This window comes from Macaca mulatta, chromosome 9, assembly GCF_049350105.2.
Source record: "Macaca mulatta isolate MMU2019108-1 chromosome 9, T2T-MMU8v2.0, whole genome shotgun sequence".
Classification (NCBI taxonomy): Eukaryota; Metazoa; Chordata; class Mammalia; order Primates; family Cercopithecidae; genus Macaca; species Macaca mulatta.
This window is the reverse complement of record NC_133414.1, coordinates 59,794,157-59,808,699: the sequence shown is the minus strand read 5'-3', so window position 1 is coordinate 59,808,699 and position 14,543 is coordinate 59,794,157. Positions and strand designations below refer to the sequence as shown.

General features: G+C 49.2%; 1 protein-coding gene across 2 annotated transcripts in view; it reads right to left on the bottom strand.

Moving 5' to 3' along the window:
• Nucleotides 1-4,651: 4,651 nt before the first annotated feature.
• The window catches only part of DRGX (dorsal root ganglia homeobox), a 30,960-nt gene continuing 21,068 nt past the window's right edge, over nucleotides 4,652-14,543 (bottom strand). The window contains exon 6 of one of the 2 annotated variants that reach the window (XM_077945457.1): nucleotides 4,652-6,968. In XM_077945457.1, the coding sequence (XP_077801583.1) occupies nucleotides 6,703-6,968 (266 nt within the window). In that variant the 3' untranslated portion in view covers nucleotides 4,652-6,702. 2 annotated transcript variants of the gene reach the window in all.

Here is a 14,543-nt window from a genome sequence, read left to right as displayed (position 1 = left end):
TGAAGCCGCTGACCATTGTCCAGGACAGCTCACACCCTCCTCTGCAGCAGCAACCTCACTGAGTGCTGGCCACAGTGCCCCTCACTGTCTCATCCCACCTAATCCTCACTGCCCCCATTTTACAGATGAGGAAACTGAGACTTGGAGAGGGCAAGAGATTTGCTTCTGTGGGTTGTGTGGGATCCTGGACTCAAGGCTGGGTCTGGTGACACCCCCACTGGGCTGCCGTCGCCCCCCACCACCACCACCACTCAGACTGCCACCTGCAGGCTGGCCTCTGGCAGCAGGTGTGAGGGAAGCCAGTGGGGAGAGGGCACTAATTCAAGTCTGCAGCAGAGCAGCTGTTCTCTGGGTCCCTGTGGCCTGAGGCCATGCTGCTCTTACGTTCTCGGGTAAAGTGCTCCACTTAGGAGAAACTCTCTCCTGGCTGCAGGGCCATTAGCTCCCTGACTCCTGAAAAAAAAACATTTGGCCAGCGCTGACAGATGTGGCCATTACACAATCACTTAGCCCCCTCTCGCTGCCCCATCCAGACCTTGGGAGGAGGAGGGGCCTTGAGGCAGGCAAAGCCCTGGGGAGAGTCCACGCAATTCACTTCCTGGCGCTGCCTCCTCTCTGCTCTTAGATTGCATTTTGCCAGGCCACACTGATGCAGCAGGAGGCAGCTTCAGACAGCACCATGTGCTGCCAATGACGTTGTTCTCCTGAGAGTGGTTCAAAAACTGCCTTCACATGCATCATTTCCTTGACTCCTCATAATAACCCTCTGTACTCAAAATTAGGATGATTCTTTCCATGATACAGATAAAGAAATGAGGCACAGAGAGGTTAAATGTCTTGCCCACGGTCACATAGCTGGGAATGTCAGGCCTCTGATTCCCAGGCCTGTGATGCTTCCTCCGCCCCAGGCAGCGAGTGTTACCATGCATGGGGAACTCCACCTCAGAGGAGGGTCTCCAGGGCCAGAGAAAGGGCAAGGGCAAGGGCTGCTTCTCTCTGCTGAGTGGAGGAATGCGGCCACCAGAGACTGCAAGGAACATCTTGCCCCCTTGGCAGCTGCCAGGCAGCCCTTGACCCGGTGGGCCACCAGCTTGGGTAATTTCCTCCTGCACCACCCTCCTTTGCTCTCTAGACCCTGGCTCAGGATGGATGAGTGCCCTCTCCCACTCAACCCCCCAACGCAGTGTGGCCCAGGCAGGGTTGGCAGCCCTCCAACAGCTGGCAAGCCTCCTCTCCCAGCCATAGCAGAGGTCCCAAGATAGGGGTTGCTGTGGCATCTGGTGCACCCAGCTGAACCAGGCCAGGATCAGGCAGCCACAACTCCTGTGTTGTCTGACAATGCACCCAGCAAGAGGGAGGGGGTGGTGCCCAGGACCTAAGGAGGTGTGTTAAAGAGCAATGGCCCATCCTGCACACAGCCAGGCTCTGACAAGAAGCAGCTTCACCCGGCAGGGGCTCTGCCGTCAGTTAAGAGGCTGGTGAGCAGATGGCAGGCAGCAGCAGCAAGCACAGGCTGGGCTCCCAGGCCCGTCTCCTTGGTCCATCTGGCAGGGTGCAGGACAGGCCCTAGGCGCTTCCAGGGCACCTGGGTAGGAGAGGCCCTAGGCACTTCCGGGGCACCAGTCAAAGCTGCTTTCCACCCAGATGCCTTGCTTTGCCTTGAGGTGGCTCAGAAAGAGGTAGCTGAAAAGTCCATATCCGGGCAGAGGCAACCACCTTCTCTAAAATGCTCTTCCTGGGGGCTGGAGGATGGATTGTGATTTATCCAAACCCATTACCCTGCCTCCTGCTTTGGGACTGAGAGCCAGGGGGCCCAGCTCTGCCAGAACAGCTCAGGCTGGGAGGAAGGTTGGGGCCACTGCTCTTGGCCTCAAGGACTGCAGGCCCCAAACACCTGCCAGTCCGACACTAATTATGTCATTCCCCTCAGACAGCAGTTGGTGGTGCTGGGGCCAAGGGTGTCCAACTTCGGAGTCCAGGGCTTTGTTGTCATTGGGAGTGTGATCTGGACACAAGCGGGCAGCTGAGAACGGCTCAAAGGGACAGCTGGGTGTTCCACAGCCCTAGGGCCTTTGAGCTTCCTGGGTGCGGCGGGCACACGCTCCGTTCCTACAAGAGTTTGTTGGAGCTGCTGTAGAAGGTATTTGGCCAAGTCTTGATTAGAAAAATAGCCAAATGTGGAATTCTGTAAAGTAGGTTGACAGTGTTCATGAGTGGAGCCCAGAATGAAGCTGCATTATCATTTAAAAATAATAAAAATATAAGCCCTTATAGTCCCTGTCTCAGGGAAACCTATCATCCTTTGGTTTAACTTGCCTCAGCAGGGACTGGGTTTTCCACATCTGTGCCCTTCTCTGCCTCTGGTGCCATCCCCGTGGGGGAGATGGGGGTATATGCTGGGTGTCGGCCCAGATCCCCAGCCCAGAGACTTAGAGCCATGTCCACTCCCCAGGGCAGGGCAGGGCCAGAGTGGCCATGATTGACCACTCCTGATGAGACCAGAGGGGTCTGCTGGCTCAAGTCCCCAAGGGGTGTGGCTGAGGCTGGAAAGCCACAGCGATCCCTGCCTGGCTGATGGCTGTGAGAGAGCAGAGAAGGCCGAGCTGCAGGGGAAAATGAAGGAGGTCCCTGACAACCCCTTGCTTCTTGGTACCTGTCTCACTGGGGTCCCAGGACTAGAGTCTCAGCCATCCTGAGTTCCATGAGATCACTTGGTATCCTCCTCCTAAAGGCACTTTTTGACATAAACTGGCTTCAGTGCTTCCCAGTACTTGCCACTAGAAGAGCTCTTTCTAAGACATTCCCCCTACCCCAGCCTTCATGCCCACCCCTGCCTCTGGGTACCACAGATTCCCTTCCAAGCTCAAGTGCCTGGGCACACGCATCCTCCTGAAAATCAACCCTCCTACAGCCCACACAATTTGCTCAGGGAAGGGTGTGGCAATCCCAACTCCCTCTGTCGGCTCAGGCGCAGCTGAGAGCCGTTCCATCGTTTCCTTCTTGAGAAAGTGAGGTTTTCACCTGAAAAAGGTCTTCAAGCCTTTGACATGTGTGAGGCTTGGTGGAACAAGAGCTGGCTTTTATACTGCACTTCATCCATGCCAGGCACCATGTAGCTATCCATTCATTTAATCTCCAAAGAGCCCCGGGAGGGGAGGCTGGTACATTATTACATAGGAGATGACTGAAGCACAGAGAGGTTAGGTGACTCGCCCAGAGTCACACAGCCCTTAGGGTTAGGATTCTGAACAAGGGAAACATGCTCTTAACCAACTTCAACCAAGCTCTGAATTTGTAAAGGCTTCACTTTTTCTGGTGAAGCCAGAAAATTAGGAAGAAAGAGAGTTTCCATTAAGTGGACTGGTTGAGTCTCAGGCACCTTCTTGGTGTCCTGTCTTGCTATATCCATTGGAGGGGCCCAGAAGCTCTGGGCACCACTGAGTTCAGGGATTGTTGCTGGGCCTGCTCTTAGACAGGCACACACCTGAAGGCCTGCTCTTAGACAGGCACACACCTGAAGGCCAGGTGCAGATAAAACGGGGGCAGGCTGGCCCCTACCCCGGCCAGGCTGGACCCAGGGGAGGGAGACACTGAGGTCTGACAGGGTGCTGGGGTGGCTCATCCTCCCCTCCCACAGGCCCACCCAGGACAGAACCCAAAAGACAGTGAGCAAAGGCAAACCATGACTCACCATCTGTGAAACCTGCTGGGACCAACGGGTCCTCATATGCCTCCATGGTGCTCCTGGCCTTGAAGACTGAGCCCAGTTGATCTCATCAAGTCATTTATTAACCACTCTCTGTGTGACAGCCAATGAAGTCGAGTTCCCTCTTCCTATCAAAGGCTATCAACTATGTAGCTTTACAGAAGTTGTCCGATCTAACTGTGCCTCGGTTTCCTTAACTGTGAAACGGGAATAGTAGGACTTACATTGTGGGTTTATCATTGGAATTAAATATGCTAACCTATGTAAAGTTTTCAGGAAATGAGACAGTGGCAGAGTCAAAGGAAGTTCTTTCTACCCAACTGAGAGATCAGACACTGGGCACCCACCAAGAAATGGAGGAGGAGCCCCCAAGTCCCCCAAGCCCTATGCCAGGGCTGCCCGCCCTGACTCCCTGCCATGCCACAGTTGCTCCTCCTCTGGGCAGGCTGTCATCCCCAACAAGGCCAGGCTGTCTGCCCCAGTCACAGTCACAACTTCAGTGGTTTCTAGGCTCCTTTCCCAAACCTAGAGTGCATTAAGGAATGGACTTCATTGTGCCTCAACTAATAAATGAATAATAATTAATTAATCAATCAATCGCTGGGGCCCCAGCCTCCTTCCCACACTGAAGCCCAGCTGCCTTTTACAGTCATGTGATGAACTCCTGCAGACAGGGCAACCTATGGGGGGCTCCAGGAACAACGACCCTGCAAGGCAGTGCTTGTCAATGACTTGGGGAGGACTCTGATCTGCACAGAGGACCCTATCTTGTCCCAGCATCCACTAAAACGTTCCTGATCCAAGGCCTCAATGCCCTCCTCCTGGAAGTTTCCAGGTTTCCATTTGCACATTGGCCAAAGTGGAAGATTGAAGAGCGCAGACTCCACCCAGCCCTGCAGCCTCAGGGCTGGGAGGAACAAAGAGAGGACCTGAGCTTTTTCGGTCTTTCTTTTAACTCCTCTAAATTTATTTGGGTATTTAAACAAACAGAAACTACATCATGCATCGTTACTTTTTGCCTTTGTACAACAAAACTAAGTACTCAATATCTCTGCAGAGGCTTGGTGCTCATTTCTTTTCCTTTCTTTCAGTAACATCAGGCAGACTTTTCGATATGATCCAGTTTTGCACAGTCACTAGAGTGTCGCATCATGAATTATTAAATCAGTGCTTCGTGGTAATACATAATTTCTTATCAATTATTCATGCTAATGTGTGTGTAGTTTACTTAATTGTGTTATTGACGATCAAAAGTAATTTCCTGAAAGTCCTCAAGGACACAAAATTTAATCAGCATAACTACTTTTCAGATGCAATGCTGTTAAGTATTCTTAATTTGCTCAACAGTTCACTTATTTATGTACCTTTCTGGAGGAAATACGAGTTTAATCAAACAATTAGATTGAAGAGTTAGTGTACATAAGGGCTTGAGCTTACATCCTTCAACCAAACATTCGTAATTACAGGGAAACGGAAGCAACTTTGCCGCTTTTTGGCAAATCGTTTCATCTTTATACTCAACAAGCAAAATACAGCAGGAAGAAGGATTTGATTTTTTTCTTTAAAGGAGACAGTGTGTTTTATCAAATGCTTCATGGTGATCATAGATGAGGCACGATACACTCAGGAGTATTATTTGGGGGTCATGGAGTGGGGGAAGGTAAAAAGGGAACAGGAAATGTGAAAGTAGAACCTTTCGATGATAATAACTGAAACCAAAATAACCATCATGAAGGCAATAACTATCCGCATGGAAACACCATCAGCAAAAGCCACCAAAGACTGCAACCTTTCAGGTGCCGGGCGCCCCTGCCAGAAAGCGGCAGAGCTTATGCTATTGCACGTTCCCCTTGGATCTCCTCCAGGTCACCATCCACACCAGAGAAAACAGCCACACTAGACCAAAACAGAAATCTCTGTGAAACTTGGCCCTTTGGAATTAATGCTCTCCACACCATGAGAAAGCTGTCTTCCCCATGCTCCATTTCTGCACATACGCCGTTCCTGTCTCCCTTCCTACTTTTTTCCCCTCAGTAAAAAAACACCACTGAAGAGCCCCCTCTACATGCCAGGCACCTGGGGAAAGGTAGTTCATCCATATGCGCAATTATTTCAGAGGCGTTCCTGAAGGGCTTCTTCCCTCTCCAAGGGCCCTTAGGCCCCCTGGACCAGAGAGCTGCTTTTCAGTTGCTTCACTTCCCATCAACCCACAGGTCTATTTGGGAGAGAGGAAGGGCTTGCAGGTGAGTGCTTCAGGTACCGGGGCCACACTGGTTCCACACCCACAGTGTCAAGATGGCAGACCCCAGTTCATGGAGCCGATGGTCTGGGTGATTAGCCCAGTACCCCTGGCCAGATGTGCAGTGAAATCTCCTGGGTCAGAGCCACCGTGGACCTCTGGGACAGGCTGTGTCGTGTTGGCCCCTCCCTACCCTACATCTTCTCACTTTCTAACCAAGCCCACAACCAATATTCTCCAACAAGAGAAAGGGCACTACTGCTCATCTTGGCCCAGGGGAGCAAGAGCCGCTTGGGATTCCACTGGTTCCCCAGTTATCAAACAATGTAAGGGGGACAGGCCCTTTTCTTATCATGAAACTTCAGCCCATGCCACAGTTCCTGGGTTTGACAAGACCTTCAAAGGCAGCCCAGGCGGGAAATAGGAAGGGTAATGGATGAGGAATCTACCTCCCTCTGAGACTGTGGGCCTGGATGAAAATTCCAGGGAGACTCCTCACAGAGAGGGCTCTGCTGCCACCAAGTGCCATGGGGATCTGTTGCCAAAGAAGCCACCACAATACAGCCGTGCTGGTGGGACTCCAGAGGGACCCTCCAGGTGCCAAGGGAGCTGTGGGTCTCACTTGCCCGTCCTGGGTCCATGCAGAGGCCCTGGGGCCGCAGGCTTCTCCTTGCTATTTGGAGAGTTTTCTGTAGGGTCTGAGGCTGGGAGAAGCAGGGGCGGGGGGAGGGCACGCCGGACAGGGCACTGTGGACCCTCATACACTCTTCTCTGCCTCGCTCTGTTCCTTGGTGGAAGAAGTCTTGTCCTGGCTGCCATCTGGGGGCGCTGGCTTGGCGACAGGGCCGGGGCTGCTGCTGGTGGAAGGCAGGAGGTTGGCTGACTGCAGGACGGCTTCTGAGTGCTCACGGGCTTTCATGCGCAGGGCGGCCACGCTGGCCGTGCGGTTACTCTGGCAGCCATAGGTGGGAAGGAAGGAGAGTCCCATGGGGTCTGGGACGCAGCAAGAGCACAGTGGGCCCCCTGGAAAAGGAAAAACAACAGGCTCCCATCACTGTCCACTTTCTGCCTCTCAGGGCTGGGTGACAGGGAACGGTCTGAGTTCTGAAGGACAGAAAGATTGATTCCCTCTGGCGCCAGATACTAAAGGGAGAAGGACAAGTGCTCAGAACCTCAAAGGGACCTAGTTAATCGTTCAAAGTGTTGTCAGAGCATCAGGGACACCCAGTCAGTCCTGGCTCCCTTGCCAAGGAGCTGTGTGGCCTTAGGCCAATATCTTGGCTTCTCTGAGCCTCAGTCTCTACTTCTGTAAAATGGGGTAATACCTACATCGCAGGATTATAAGGAGGACCCCATTAAGTCATTCCACATTCCCAAACTGTGTCAAGCACCCCTAAGAACTCACTGGGGCACTGGGGGATACCTTAAATGAAGGGAAACCCAGCCACACATGTCAGGTGCCAGGCAAGCTGCTGGCTGCAGGCAGTTCCCGGCTTAACCACGAGATCCTGCTGCATTCCTGTCAAGAATGTTATCGCTTTGCAAAGCTGGATTTTGCAAGTACCACACAAAATTCCACATTGGAATATAAAATGTGGGTGGCGGAGTCTAAAAGAATTCCAAGTTTAGAGAAGCTGTACAAAGCTTATAAGGCACATAAGCCCCTTAGAAAGGAATAGTGGCTATTTAAAAATGAAAACAGTCAGGCGCAGTGGTTCACACCTATAATCCCAACAGTTTGGGAGTCTGAGGTAGGAGGATCGCTTGAGCCCAAGAGTTCAAGACCAGCATGGGCAACATAGTGAGACCCTATTGCTACAAAATAAAAATAAAAAATAAATTAACCAGGCACAGTGGTATGTGCCGATAGTCCTAGCTACTCAGGAGGCTGAGGCAGGAAGATCACTTGAGTCCAGGAGTTCAAGGGTGCGGTGAGCCGTGATTGCATCACTGCACTCCAGCCTGGGCAACAGAGCAATTCCCCGTCTCTAAAAATAATAATAATAAAAAGAAAAAGAAAAGAAAAACATTATTTTTCTTTTATTTTATAAGTATTATTTTTCAAATGGCTACTAAGCTGTCAGGACATACTTAGTGAGCTGCTTGGACCTAACCATTGAATTAACAGAACTGTTAACTGTTATATATTGCTTATGGTCCAGGGGGTGTCGTGAACTGAGGTTTGAGAACCTCATAGGGAACCAATTTGGAAAGTGCTTAGTGTGGGTTCAAGCCCAGGTCAATTCTTCTCACCCAGGTGTTGCCTCTTGGCTGGTGATAATGGAAAACATGGAGAAGATGGAATTTCTGAAGTGGTCCCAGCCAAGGCTGAGGTCTGCAGCAAGGTCAGCACCAAGGTCAGCACCCTTGTGTCCCAGCTCCCTTGCAGTCCTGGACATGTCCACAGGCTGCAAGTGAGCCTTGAGCTGCTGTCCTGCCTTTCTAAGCATGCTCTGGAGTCCTTCCTCGAACCACCAAGGGGCAGCAATCGTGAGACAAATGCCTGTGCTCACTGGAGCCTGGAAGGCCACTCAGGCCCGGCATCCACTTTTAGAGATCAACCTCAGGGGCAGCTGCAGCTGCACCAGCTTTTCCAGCAGCTGGGACGTCCCCACCCTCCCTTCCCAAGACAGCCTTCCTAATGCCAAAGCCAGGGTACCTTCTGCTCCCCTCAAGCACATTCACGAATCCTCCTCTTCCTTGCCAAGCCTGCTGAGAGACAAAGGGAAGCTCACCTTTGCCACCCACTGCTCCTCTTATCACATTATGGTTACCCATACTGTAGGCGTGGCTCATCCCCCTCTCCAGGTAAGGAAACTGAGTCTCCAAATTTGCACAGTTTATTGTAGAGATGGGACCAGAACCTCCTGGTGACCTTTCCCTCTCCTGTATCGTAATGGGAGGTTTAAATGCAGCTTCACCTCCTGCCTCAAGTTTGACTGAGGGGCTGATCCATTAGGCAGCAGATACCAAGATGAGTGTGAGGCAGCACACACACAGAGTGTGCAAGGGAGCTCTAGGACCAGCCCCACTGCCCTGCAGGCCCGCTGGCCTCCAGCCTGTCATGCATTTAGTCAAACCCCAGGACCTGGCTGCTCCACTTCTCCTAGGGGCTCTTACAGGCATAGCCACACTCTGACACCAGTCACTGAGAGACTGTCAGAGGGAATGACAGCTTTTGCTGGGAACAATGCCTTCTATGAGTCTCAGGCCTTCCTGATGGTTAGAACCCACCCCCAGGGGGCCTTGTCTTCCTCCAAGTCTCCCTGCCCAAGGGCACTCACTGGTGAGGAGCACCTAAGGTGTGAAGACACCAAGTTATTAAGAATGGTGTTCCCCTTGGAGCGGGTATGCTGTAGATTTGTATTTTCCTCTCTATGTCTATTTAGAATTTTTCTTGTTTTTCTACAATGAAAATGAATTTCTTTTAAGTTTAGAAACACAATGTTAATTTTAAATGAATGTTAAAAAGAAAGAAGATTGAAGACAGACCCAGCAGGCATATCTGAGAGTAGAGATTGGTTGGGGCTATAGGCTCTCAGGGACCTGGAAGGGGCCTCTGTCCTCAGGCTTAGCCCTGGGTAGCCGGCCTTGGGTCAGGCCAGATGAGAAAGATGGGCTCAATCCATCTCAGGCTGGTATTAACCCAGCCAAGGCCGTGCTTCAATGTAAGCATCAATGGTGAGTTCAATGTTCTGTAACTCAGTGGGAAATCTAGCCATGTACCAGATGTAGAAGTGACAGAGCCTCCTTCCCCTGGAGCCATAGCTTACAGCCACTAGGTCACACCTGCAGTGGACCCCAAGAAAGCCACCCATAACTATACTGCTGGCCCTTAAAACCCAAACTTAGAAGTTAAGAGGAATAAATTAACTCACAGAACCAAGGCTGCAGCAGGGTAAAGGGTCTATGTGTGCCTAGCTCACTCCCTACGCACATACACACACAGCACTGGATTGATGGGAAACTGAGGACCAAGTGAAGCCAAGGACCCTGTGGTTAAAAACCATAAGGACTGTACATACCATGGAATATGACTCAAAAGGAAGGGAATTTTGACACTTGCTCCAACAGGGATCAACCTTGAAGAAATTATGCTAAATGAAACAAGCCAGTCACTAAAAGAACAAATCCTGCAGGAATCCTCTTCTGTGAGGTCCCCAGAGAATTCCCAGAGACAGAAGTAGAATGACACAGACCTGGGGCGGGGGAGGGGAAGTGGGAAGATGGGGGAAGTGGGAAGTTTGCAAGATGAAGAGTTCAGGAGATTGGCTGCACATCAACAGGAATGTGCTTAATACAACTGAGTCACACACTTAAAAATGGTTAAGATGGTAAATTTTATGTTATGCGTATTTTACCATAATCAAAAAGAAAATAAGACAGTTTTTTTTTTTTTTAAGTATACTGGCCAGAGGTGAGTTGAGGGCAAGGTGATCCAGGAAGATGAAGTGTGCACAGGGTAGCCAGGGCTGTTTTTATGGCTCCTTCAGTGAGCAAGAATCTCCAAAGCCCCTTGAGCTGCCAAACACTCACCCAGCCACACCCAGTCCCACGTTCATGGGGCTGGCACTCTCAACCAACTGCACTCACTGGGCCTTTGCCTAAGGAAGCTTTGCAGGGTTTTCACACATCCCTCCAGTACCTGACCATTGGTGGCAGGGGCAGGGGGGAGTGGAACTCCTCAGCAGGCAGCTGACTCCGATAGGTGTGCACTGACCAACAAGAGTCTTGGGGTCCAGCACAGTGGCTCACACCTGTAAAACCCGCACTTTGGGAGGCCTAGGCGAGTGGATCACCTGTGGTCATGAGTTTGAGACCAGCCTGACCAATATGGTGAAACCCCGTCTCTACTAATACAAAAATTAGCCGGATGTGGTGGCATGTGCCTGTAGTCCCAGCTACTCCGGAGGCTGAGACAGGAGAATTGCTTGAACTCGGGAGGCGGAGGTTGCAGTGAGCCAAGATCGTGCCACTGCACTCCAGTCTGGGTGAAAGAGTGAGACTCCTTCTCAAAGAAAAAAAAAAGAGCCTTGGGCACACACCCCGACACGTGCCATCACTCCCTTTCCTCATTTGCACCCTTTCTTCATCTGCACCCCAAGCCTGAACTGCAACTAAGGCATCCGTCAAAGGGGGCGGATGCCTGCAGGTGGACACAAAAACACAGAGCCACACCCAGGAATGTGGCAAATGAGCCCTGGCCATCTGAAGGGAAGTCCTCAGAGGCTGCCAAAGGGGCTTCCCCTGAACCTGCCCATACCTGAATGAGAACTGGGAAGATGTGTGGATCCAAGACAGAGGTATGGACAAGATTGAAAGAGGCCACTGTGTAAGAAACAAGATTAAAAGCAAACGGGACAAATCTAGTGAGATGGTTAACAAGGAAAAGTATAAAGTCTATAATCTGCATCCAAGGATCTATCTGCACAAAGGAGACATGGTTCAGTGATCAATAATGTGTGGTCAATATGACTTCACAGTAACTTCACAGCCATCCCACAGGGTTGTGGGTTGCCTTAACAGAGGCAGAATCTGCAGAAAAAGGGAAGGTAAAGTCCTTCTTTCTTGTGTGATGGTCACACCCTGCCTTATGTCTCCCATCAACAGACACTTCTGTCATCACCCTAAAGAGAAAAGTAGTTGGGGGGATAGGAAATACAGTGATCTGGGCACATACACATGTTAACTTAAATTGTCCAACAACCAGCATCTCCCTTGAATTCTATAGCCATTTTTTTGCAAAGGAAAAAAATGATTTTGATTTCTCAGTGATCTGACAGTACCAATATGCTGCCTGCACAAACAACTTCATGGACCCTGAACACTTTTGAGAACTTGAAATAACATGATGGAGCTTCATCCTCCATATAGAACACACTGCGACTATGACAAATTATATTAAAGGAGGATATTTAGTTCCCAGGGTGACTCATTAGTAAATAGTTACTGAGTGAAAATCTAGACCCAAAGCTCATGCACTTTGGCCATGAAACATGTGCTCAAGTAGAGGCCGGGCACAGTGGCTCGCACCTGTAATCCCAGCACGTTGGGAGGCTGAGGCGGGTGGATCGCTTGAGCCCAGGAGTTTGAGACCAGCCTGGGCAACATGGCAAAACCCTGTCTCTACAAAATATACAAAAAAATTAGCCAGGTGTGGTGGCAGATGCCTGTAATCCCAGCACTTTGGAAGGCCAAGGCAGGTGGATCACCTGAGTTCAGAAGTTCAAGACCAGCCTGGCCAACATGGTGAAACCCTGTCTCCACTAAAAATACAAAAATTAGCCAGGCATGATGGTGTGCGCCTGTAATCCCAGGTGCTCTGGAGGCTAAGGCAGGGGAATTGCTTGAACCCAGGAGGTGGAGGTTGCAGTGAACTGAGATCATGCCACTATACTCCAGCCCGGGCAACAGAGTGAGACTCCATCTAAAAAAAAAAAAAAAGCCGGGTGTGGTAGCACACTGCTGTAGTCCCAGCTACTAGGACCTTCACCAAATGCTTAAAGATTCTCCTATGTGCAAAGTGCATTTCTATTTCTAACATAAGTTGTATGATTTCCAAGACTGCCACAAACTTTAAGTGGCTACTAGTGGCAGACACATTGATGGTTAATACTGAGAAAAGAGACAAAATTTTATAAAACAGCCAAAAACCCTCCAAATGCACAATAAACTGGAGCCATTTGCACAGAGGCAAGCAGAGCAGAATCCCGGGATAGCCCAAAGCCATTGCAGCGGCCACTGTGGGTCTCAAGATATGATGTTTGACAGGGCTTTGAAAACTGCACCAAGCCTGTGACTATTAGTCATGGGGCCACTGAGTTGGTCATGAGAGGAGCTAGACTCTGCCTCTTTATTACATCATAAGGTGACAAACACACTTAGAAAAAGTCTACCCTAAAACCAAGTCATCATTATGGAAACCCTATAAACAAGTGACAATAGGACGTCTCTGGGGCCAGAAAGCCCAGTGCATCTGTGTAGGGCAGAAGAAGGTGAACAAAAGAAGAAGGTGGTCAGAAGAAGGTGGTCGGAAGAAGGTGGTCAGAAGAAGGTGGTCAGAAGAAGGTGGTCGGAAGAAGGTGGTCGGAAGAAGGTGGTCGGAAGAAGTCTGACCCCTGACCCCACTGTTAACCAGACACAGGACCCGCCTTCATCCACTCAAGCTTCAGCTTCTGCACCTTAACACACCTACTTTGGTGATAAATCCTATAAAGCACCTGGTACTTAATCCTCAAACAATTATTTCCTCAACGCCATAAAAATTAAAGGACAATTCTAAGTCACAATCCACAGCTTATTCCAATTTCTGGTTCAATTTCATGACCAGCTGAAGAACCCAAGTTGTCCCGAGTATCCGCCAGAGGACACCATGATGGACACAAGACCTGCAACCATACTCATGCACACACACGTAACACTACATATGTGCACATAGGGTATATGCAGTGACTGCGCTCACTGGCACTGTGTGCCTACCCTGCCTTTGGCACAAGCCATACGCCTTTTCACAGCTGTATTTGTTCCTCAGTGAAATCTTCCCGTCTGGCCAAAAGGTAATTTATACTGCCAAGAGAATTTTGAAGAGTGAGCCAAACAAACTTTCAAAGCCCCCTCTTAGTTACTTGATTTCTATACATGGGGCTCTAGAAGGGAATAGAAGAGTATTTTTTTGTTTTTGTTTTTTTTAATTTGTCAAAAAGCTATCATGTGCTCACTTCAGCAGCACATACACTAAAACTGGAATAATAAAGAGAAGATAAGCAAATAATATTTTTTAAAGATAAAAATTTAAATAAAAAAGTTTAAGCTAGTATTAATGGGCTAAAAATTGAATTAGCTACTAAGGAAGTCATACTTGTGTGCATATAACAACAACAAAAAACATAAATCAACCAATGGTCCAATAATAGGGAACTAGCTGAATAAGTTATAACCATATAGAGCACATTGCAACTATGACAAATTATATTAAAGGAGGATATTTAGTACTATGAAAAAGATACTAATGAAATAAGACATTAAAGAATCGGTAAAGGAGCAGTAAATAAACAATAAGTCATTAGTAAGTCAACATGCATACATTTTGGAATACATATGCGTGTGTATAATACATACACATGTGATAGACTGAATGTTGATGTCCCCCCACCCCAAAATTCATATGTTGAAATCCTAAACCCCAAGGTTTGGGAGGTGGGGCTTTTGGAATATGATTAAGTCATGAGTGTAGATCTCTCAGGGACTAATGTCCTTACATAAGAGCCCCAGAGGGTCGCCCTGTCTCTTCCTCTTCCACTATACAAGGACACAGCAACAAGACACCATCTACGAATCCAGTGCCCTCACAAGACACTAAGTCTGCCAGCACCTTGATCTTAGACTTCCCAGCCTCCAGAACTGTGAGAAATAAATTTCCATTGTTTATAAGCTCCCGGGTTTATGATATTTAGTTATAGCAGCCCAAACCGACTAAGATGATCCATATCCACATATACTCACACACATATATGCACATAGTGTACATATGTATATGTACAGCCATAGACCACATCAATCTAGCATCATAGATATATGTATGTAAATATAAATTTACTT